Source organism: Bombus flavifrons, chromosome 5 (genome assembly GCF_040668555.2).
Source record: "Bombus flavifrons isolate JBK064 chromosome 5, iyBomFlav1_principal, whole genome shotgun sequence".
In the NCBI taxonomy this organism is placed as follows: domain Eukaryota; kingdom Metazoa; phylum Arthropoda; class Insecta; order Hymenoptera; family Apidae; genus Bombus; species Bombus flavifrons.
The window spans coordinates 1,217,501-1,226,873 of NC_138446.1; the positions used below are offsets into that span (position 1 = coordinate 1,217,501).

Sequence of the window (9,373 nt, forward strand, 5' to 3'; positions counted from 1 at the left end):
ATTATCATTATTTTATTACTATTACTACTACTATTACTACTACTGCTACTACTGCTACTACTACTATCACCATCATTACTACTACTAGTACTACTACTACCACCACCACCACCACTACTACTACTGTTACTATTACTACTGTTATTACTACTACCACCACTACCACCACCACCGCCACTACTACTACTGCTACTACTGCTACGACTACTGTTACTACTACTACTACTACTACTGCTACTGCTATTACTGCTACTGCTATGACTACTGCTACTATTACTGCTACTGCTACTATTACTACTACTACTATTATTATTATTATTGTTAATATTTTAAACAAAATATTAGCGATTTTTAAGCGTATAAACGTATATTTATATCTCAAATGTATTCCTGTAACAAATATTTTATGGATGATGTTACACATGCATTGCAGTTTTAAATAGTACACTTTTAGAACTTTCTATATACTTACACGTCTTCCGATTCTCTGTAATATGCAAACTTTACTTCAAAACTTTTACTACAAAAAATTTTGTTCATTACATACTTGCTTATGATTCCCCACCCTTTTATATTTATCTATGTATTACTTCTCCTTTCTATTTATAAAAAATAAAATATGTACATCGTTTGTAACGCTTTCTCCTTGTAGTTCCTTATTTACGGGAGGATTATGAAGCGCTTGGCTCATTGATTGGACTCAAACATTGTACGTATCCGAAGCACATTCTAAACTAATAATTTGGCAGAAGAGTGTAACATACTTGATCTTCATGAGACCGTATTTGAATATGGATATACAAATTCTTTTGCCTTTTAATGTATGCCGCTGTAACGAAGAATAGTATTTTATATAATAATTATACATCATTTTTCTTTGCATAGCGTCAAATATTTGTTGCACAAGACAAAAATGTAGCATTTTTGCATTAGCAGCGTGTCGTGCGAATGTATCAGAATGTGCTTCTGCCAAATACAAAATTTGAGCTTTATAGATCACGTTATGCCTGTACAGCATTCAAAATTATATCAAATGTCGATCATGAAAATTTCTCCATTTGGTTTGCTCCGTAGAAGTTATCTTGTTATCTTGCATGTTATTCTTTTTTCCGTTTACATGATCTTTAAGAGCGTTTTGATCTTTGGAGAATGCTATATAGTATTTTAATGTGATTTAATGGATACAGCTTTGTAATTTCCCCTTTTCTTTCGCATGTCCGAATATAATGCTACGTGCTGTTGTCTCGTTATCACGCGTTAAATCTTTTTTATAAATTTAATACGGTGTGGGTACGTGTGTTGGGTGATCTGTTCAATCGTTAATCACTAACACGTTTACTCTATCGCGCGCGTTTATTGTCGATAAAAGATGATGAGAAACGTGAATCTTTGGAAGAATGTGCGTGCGAACAAAAAGAATAAAAAGGAAGAAAGGAAGAAAGAGAGAGTGGGAGTGAGAGAGAAATTTACTTGAAAAGGAATGTGGATAAGAGAAGAAGAAGAGAAATATATAGATATTTGGTAGTGAGCTCACTTTGTCCTCCACCGCACCGCACCGTATTTAGATATAGATTCGACCTAAGAATTGAAATACACAATATTGACCAACTGCCTCTCTATATGTCTGTTCACCCTTAGTGGACATGGACCAGCGTGTTGGACGATACCGCCTTCTATCAGACGGAGGAATGATAGATGTTTTGTGAGTTCATCGCCAGTCATCCCTCTACACTCTTCGACATTGCTGTCTCTCGCATATTCATATGCGGACATTAGAAATTCGACTATCATCTTTATTATCGAAGATGTACGCTCGATTGGAATGTTACGCTCGAACAAACGATCGTGTCTTTTTAACGACATGTAAAGTGTTGTTAGACGACGCATATTAGTTCCAACAAGCCAAAGAAAACGTTTATATCAGTACCGAAATTTTGTTTCGTATCTCGAAAATTCGTGTCTCAAAAATATGTCGCTTTCTTTCTTTCTTAACTTCTTTGACGAATGCGCATCAGTTTGGCTCGTGCTACACACATATTCTTTCTTTTCGTTGAATATGTTTGATCGTAGAATTCCATTGGAATTTATTTACAAACACCAAGCATAAATACAAACGAATGTTTTTTTGAACCATGTATTTTATATTTATTATCAACGAGCTGGAAGTTCTCTGAACAAAATCTGAAAGGTAGAAGTAAAAGGAAGAAGAAAATGAAAAAGAAGAGTGGAAAGGCTAAACGTTATAAAAAGAGAGAATCGATGTAAATGGTAAAGAGAAGTTCCATGCTCAGCATATTAAAGATACATAATGCGGCTTGTGTAACGCTTATCTCGTTTTGTCGGTGAAACTGCGCATTCTCGCGAATACGAGACAATGGCTGGTGTTTGAAGAAATAGCCGCGTCGGTCTTATAGGCTGAGAAAGAAAGTGTGTTTATATAGATTATGAATCCAGATGGAAGAATAATGCTGTACAAAAAAAGCAAGATTATTTTCGTAACGTTAATAAATTGTAAGTCAATAAATACAGCAACAAGAATGGTAAGGACAAGAAGAACATCAGCATCACCAATATTCACGAGAACTCTAACATCGGTAACCACAACGCCGAGGATGTCGCTTGCTCTTCGTTCGATAACGACGACGTTTATCGTACTTGTGTATTAACTTTGTTTTCCTCTGTAAAGACGATCGAATCGATACACGTTGTATCACCACATTAGCTAAACACGTAACTTTATGTTTTTCTATTGCAATCGGTATAATTTATCAAAACTTGTTTCACTGTGACAAATCTACCGAAAGGAATATGTATATCGAATGATCTTATCTGACGAATTTTGCGATCACAGATACTTATGTATATGCGCAAAAAAGAATAATAATTAGAAAAAGAGCGTAACAAAAGGAAAATAGACGAGCGATGTAGAATGTATCGTGCGTGAGTCGTCTAAGTATTACATAGTCATGAAAAATCTGGCCGTGCAATGTTTCACTTCGACTCGTGATCACGGCGCGCATAAACATTTTTGCTTTTACCTAAGCTAAGGGTATTTGTGAAAAATCTGCGAATTGCGCCGTGAAAAGTAGAATTGTATAAACGAATCTATTCGATGTAGGGTTCGCAGTTTTTATTCTTTTCGAAAGTAGAAGGCGATACGACGTTAATCGATAAATCGTTACGACGATATCGTCGAATAGATTCTACACCGACTCATCGGATGTTCTACGAATGTTTCTGATCGCTGTTCGTTTACATGGTCTCAAGAAAAAGCAAAATTGAGAAAAAAGAAAGATAGAAAAGCCATAGATGTCGGACTCGGAAGCTATGCGGTTCTGCTCTGTGTTACGGCTAAAAAAAAAGATCACATTGTAACGTTACGATGTTCGCGATGCGTTTAAAAAGTTGGTACACGCCTGCGATCGTAGTAACGTTCGATGTAGATCGAAATTTTTCGCGAAATTTTGTTCGAATGAAAGGTATCGTTGTTTCCTTAGCACTCGCACAATACGCGAATTCTTTAAGCTTTTGGATGAGAAACGTCCATTTGATCGAATATGCAAAGGATACAAATGAATTTAGAGAACGCAACAAGAATCGTTTCTGACGCCGTCCTTTCCTAACTCATAGCTTGTACGTTGCGATACGATAGTTCGTAACTCGATGCAATTAAAAACGATGATGACAAATAGAGTCGCGTCATGCATCGTTCTAACTGGCATTTCTTCTAATTTCGCTGTTATTGTATCTTCATTTTGTTCGTTTGTACATGCAGCCATGAACGAACTTTTCGATTATGTATACGCTCAGACCGATACGCAGATCGGGCAAGTCGCACGCGCGCTACGGAAGAAAATTCAAAATCGACCGAGTCCGTATGTGCAACAGGAGATGATATTGCAAAAACTTATTTCTTTTAACGAAACGTATTAGTATGTTGAAATTTCGCGTGTTTACATCAACGCTTTCTCTCTTTTGCTAACTTGCCGAGTTGATCTTTCGCATAGATTTTAGCCTCGAGCCTTAGACAAGGTTACGAATACGAATAGGAATACGCGCGCACGGTTAAGTCAAAAAAATGCGGTCGTTCGTTATCGTTCGCTGGTGCATCTTTCCGTTCGTTGATATAAGTACCGTAAACTTATGAAATTTGCATAAAATTAGTTATGGCACGATAAATACGTTGATACGCGATTCACGTATGTCGAAGAGAATGCATCGAGAAAAAAAGCTCATTCTCGTTTTTCGAATAAATTCTGATCCCGCGTCTCAGAATCTATCTTTATTTCTATGTTTGGTTTTCTTTTTGTCATCGAAATTAAATTTGATGGTTGATAAAATGGAAGAGAGGAAGGGAGGGAGGAGAGAAAAGGAGGAGGGAGAAAGAGAGAGAGAGAGAGAGAGAGAGAGAGAGAGAGAGAATGCGTGCGTGTGTGCGTGCAATGATCGAAAACAGCACAAGAGCGAATGAAATACTTATTCGTGTTATCAGGTAGCGAGTTTTGGATTACCTCGAACGAATTAGTAAATTTACCTCGCTCGAACTATTTTAATCGCATCTGTAGTTCACTGAACTAACGTCGACTCGCTAGCAATCGTTGCGATACCTCAGTTTTTTACCCTCTAAAAGTAACGAAGAAGGTAAACTTACTAAATACGTTTTTACGTACCAATAATTATGGCATACGTATGTACCATATTGTTACTTCTTGTAACGTACACGCTTCTCGGACATATTTTTTCTCATACGAAGCTCATGAATATCGTTTTATAAGTGATATCTCTTAAAACTAACTTTTATATGATTCATGCGGAATGTTCAAAATATAAATAAGATGCATTATTTTTTTCTGTGATATTATATACGAATACAACTCTCCACATATCGTCCCCTCCAACATTTTCGATCATTTAAAAAAACAAAGAAAGGTTATCGAGCATCGGAGGACGCAATTAAACAACAACACGTTGTTCCTCTCTATTTTGTTCGTTTCATTTTTCCATATCTCTTTTACTTTTCTTTCTTCTTCCTTTTCGAACTTTTCTAAACGTAGTGCGAGTTTACTGTTTTAACGATGATTTTTGTTTGTTCTTATGAAATACGCTAGGAAACACCCTGCATAAAGTAGGAAACGGAGAAAACCGAGATCCTTGCCACTCGCATTCGCAGAAATTTAAATTCTTTTATACAGGTACGCATTTGCTCGACGCGATTTTGCGTTTTGCGTTTCGTTAACTATGTACATATATGCTAACAAGTCAACTTTCCACGTAATTCACATTGACTCTGCTTACAGGGGAGTCGACCTATTTGTGACTTTGAAACTGTAGACCGATCCGATGGAGACCGATCAGAACTAAACTCTACTCTCAAAAACGGTCCACTTCACTGCGACTCATCGTTTGCTCACGAACGAATTGATCAGTCGATACCAACGAGTTCTGCCTGTGCCTGCCAGTTCATCGCTATACATATATATTCGTATTCTTCTTAATAGCTGGTAGAATTTCCAAAAAATTGCGTTTCTTTCTTTTTCTCGTTCTCTCTCTCTCTCTCTCTTTCTGTCTAATCACTTTTACCATGTGTAAGATAGTTCTCTTCGCTTACACGGCATTTTTGGGAAAAGAAAAAAATGTGATCATTTCCAGCGAATCGCTGTATGGAAGACTGCGTGAAAAAAAGACGCGTTTCTTAACTCGGACGACTAACACCTTCTAATTTATACTTTCTACGACCGATCGTACCGTTGATCGATTTTAATTTGTAGATACTCGTTTCTCGTATATTTTATATCGACGACAATATGTAATTAGCTAGAAAGAAATATATTTTATACTCGCGTTGACCGCAAGGTTCGTCGTTCGATATTTTTACGCATATTGACGATCATTGTTTTAAGGCAATGAATTTGTCACCTTCTTCTTTTCGTGATTTTATTCAAACGATAATTTTGGTTTCGCAAGCTTTTCTTTCTCTCAGACGTTCAATGAACCGAATCGGTAAGCACATCCAGTGTTCTATATTTTTTATTGTCGAGATAATTCCATTCTTTAATTCATTGTACTCTCCGAGCATAGTAATCGTACGTAGATTTAGAAGTTATACGAATTATTATGAAACGAACGTTTTGTAAACTTTTGGCGATGCGTCAGCGATGAAAATCAAAGGATGTTATTCCATGAAATCTGTAATTTAAAAGCGTCGTAAATCGATTGTCGTTAAGCATGATTGGTTCCTCTTCGTTACGTTTAAAGTTCATGGAAAGTTTCAGATGCGAGAAAATGCGAACCATTTATCGAATACGTATTCTATACTACCGGAAGCTTTACTGGGGCCAAGAAGTATGTTCGTAAGTTTCCGTGGATCGTATAAAAGTTGTAAATGTAGTTAACTATATAGTAAGTTGTATTTATAGAAATTTCAATATTCTCAAGACACAAAGTACAAAGTAATATGACCGGATCTCAAACGTTTCGAAGTAATCGCGTTTGCTTTTTAAGAATGCGTATACTTAAGATGCTAAGATTTGTATAATCGTTCTTAAGCAATTAGACGAAAATTTAGAAGCTCTCGGCTAATTGTGCCGGTGAATGATTGATATATTGTTAAGCGACCCACACGCGTAAGTAGACATAAAGCATTGATATTCTCGGTGACCATCGATTCGACAATGGACTTTATTTCAAACATGTTGTATATTGGTTTGCATTACAAAATATTCCAAATAGGACACGAATGAATAAAGGTATTTACACGTAATGCGGTGTACATTGTTAGAAACATCGTGATATTCGATTCTAAATCATAAGTCAGGGTGTGAGAGGAATGCCCGATAGTTTCGATATCATTCGCGCGTTAACTAACTCGTTGTGTGATTATATTTACATGTAATTGAAGAGAATTGGAATATTCGGTAGCGCGATGTATTCGAAATACGCTATAACACAATATGTAAAACAAATTATCGTACAATACAAAGGTACAAGTTTTCTTCACGTGATACCGAATCTTTTAACGGAAGAGATGTGGTGATCTGGTTGCCAACGTTCTGGCAACGTGTGGTGTATTTGATCATTACAATATGTAAAGAAAGGATCTAAAACGATCATCGATGGCGGACCGTTTTACCTTCCTCTACCACGTCCTCGAGTGAAACCGCCTCTACCTCGACCGGCGACTTTCCCCTTTGGCGGTGGAGACTTTGGTCTGAGAGCTTCGATACGTTCTGTACAACCAGTGGTGATTTGACCGTTGGCAAAGTAACTAGTATAGAGGTCTGCGTTGAAATTCGTGTTGGTTAGCTCAGGGCCTACAGTAAGCCACCCTGGTCGAATAGTACTGTCTCGACCGAACAAATGCAGTCTATGTAAAGTGCGAAAAATATTGTTGATTAGCTGAGTGAGTTGAACGGCCTGGATACGTATGTACATGCTTTCTTCGCTTACCGTCGTCTGCCGAGACAGAAGTGTTCGATTATATGAAAAATCTCGACAGGCTTTTCTATAGAACCATATTCGGGCTCCTCCGAAATGATCAAATCAATATCGACGTTTGCATGAATGAAATCTCCATCTGTGGATCGTCTGACGGTCCCCTTGATACCCATTAGGCAGTGCTCTTTGGTTCTCTGAAGTACGGCCTTGCTATCTAGGTTTTTACTGTGCCCCGGGTTATTAATGTTGGTGCGAATCCAGCATATGTCTTCGCATCGTCTAAAACCCCATTTCCGAAGACAGAAACGTCCCATATCTAGTCCATCGCTACTACCGCACCACAGAAACACGAAGCTCCGATTGGCCGCCACTTCGCCGATGTCCAATTCCATTATCTACGAATATAGATTGTTTTTAATAAAGGCGTTACGAGTAGAGAAGAGGTACGTTGTATAATCTCTACTCACCTGATCCCAATTCCAAAGCTGCACGTTTGTAGCACCGCAGGTGCGTTGGTACTCTTCCAAAGGGGGTTCGATCAAAATTACATCGAACTTGCAATTCAGTTCCTTCAAATTGTACGTAAGCAGGTCGGTTTTTAGGTACATGGGTGGTGTTGCGGTTTCGGCGATTAAATCATCTTTCAACTTGATCAGCTCCCGCAGTTTCGGGTATTCCTCGAACCTGTCCGCCAGACCCACGTCCCTAATGAAATTTTGAGGCCGCTGACCCGTGTCGATGAAATGTTGACAGTAGTCATTATGCGGATTCGACGATTGCGTTCCCTTAAAAAATAAATCTGTAGTCGAAAGTGGAAACAGATAGTTACTTGGTTATGAATACAAATTCGCCTACCTTCAAAAATGTTGACGAGTCTTTGTAAACGATTTCGTCGGTCGGAGCTGTCTCACCTTTTAAATCTTTCACTCCATTCTCCGATTTCTCTGATACCGACTTCAATTTTTTCTTCTGCGTATCGTCGACATCCGTTCCAAGAATTTGCCGCAACTCGTCTACGCTCGAAACACCTAACTACATGGAAGAAACGAATTCATACCATTCGCAAACTCTTACTTGCGATCATAACCTCAACGTCATGAAATCACGTTTGAGTAGTCCTTACCGTCTGAGCGAGCAACTTCTTGCGTTTTTGCGAACGTTCGCGTAGCGTCTGAAGCATCTTCTGCTAAATCCTTTGGAACTGGCCGCAAAATAATATCTATCGTACATTTCCGTTTATACCTGTTCTGTTCATTTCCTCGACTCGAAAGGGAGAACAAGCAGAACAACTACAAATGTAATTTGCTACTTTCCTTTTATCTTATAATTCAGTGATCGAATTTAAGAGAAAGTTCGCAAAATTTAACGTATGTACAGTCAACGATAATCCGCTGCTGCCTAACCCCAACACTCCAGAAGATCTGAAAACAAAACGTACGCACACGCCATCTTGTAGCCAAATGAATTTTCATTTTTGTTCATGTATCGCGCTAAGGCAGCGTGTAAACGATGAACGACCTCTCGTGGAAAACCGTGCAACAAACGACAAGTCTGCTTTGCGTCCGAGCAGCGTTCGAAGTTGCTATCACGCACGAAGAAAATGACGTTTTTACTTTAAAAAAAAAAATATGGTTGCAAATATATAACGCCAAGCGAATCGAAAAGGCTTTCTCTGGGCTCGTTCTTGCATAATATTTTCTCGATGCGAAAGCGATCGCTATCGATTTTAGTATAATCTCTAAACATATTAATAGTATAAATCGTTTCGACGAGCAATGTAGTCTTAAAAAAACAAAATGATCTCCCTCTAAGTAATAGGTGCATTTTATATGTTTCTCGATGGATTATTAGAAGAACCACCTAGAAAGGGAAGGAGGATTGGGAGGTGGAGTGATCGAAAGCGAAAGTTAAGCGAGAATAGTGAAAGAAGAGTGTGTCA

At 38.0% G+C, this 9,373-nt stretch overlaps 2 protein-coding genes across 3 annotated transcripts in view; one reads left to right on the forward strand and one right to left on the reverse strand.

Annotated features, from left to right (window-relative positions):
- The window catches only part of Pten (phosphatase and tensin-like protein), a 14,309-nt gene extending 8,457 nt beyond the window's left edge, over window positions 1–5,852 (forward strand). Inside the window, exons 9-10 of one of the 2 annotated variants that reach the window (XM_069113716.1) lie at window positions 5,109–5,192; window positions 5,298–5,852. In XM_069113716.1, coding sequence (XP_068969817.1) covers window positions 5,109–5,192; window positions 5,298–5,317 — 104 coding nt within the window. In that variant the 3' untranslated portion in view covers window positions 5,318–5,852. Of the gene's footprint in view, window positions 1–1,638 lie in introns of both variants that reach the window. The other variant, XM_069113717.1, reaches the window with a different exon arrangement.
- An 802-nt stretch (window positions 5,853–6,654) lies between these two features.
- Window positions 6,655–8,884, reverse strand: Mettl14 (methyltransferase like 14). Its single transcript, XM_069113730.1, has 5 exons — window positions 8,558–8,884; window positions 8,290–8,466; window positions 7,902–8,219; window positions 7,447–7,829; window positions 6,655–7,363 (listed from the first exon to the last, which is right to left on the reverse strand). The coding sequence occupies exons 1-5, from the start codon at window positions 8,612–8,614 to the stop codon at window positions 7,126–7,128; spliced, it is 1,173 nt and encodes a 390-aa protein (XP_068969831.1). The 5' UTR covers window positions 8,615–8,884; the 3' UTR covers window positions 6,655–7,125.
- Between the last annotated feature and the right edge of the window lie 489 nt (window positions 8,885–9,373).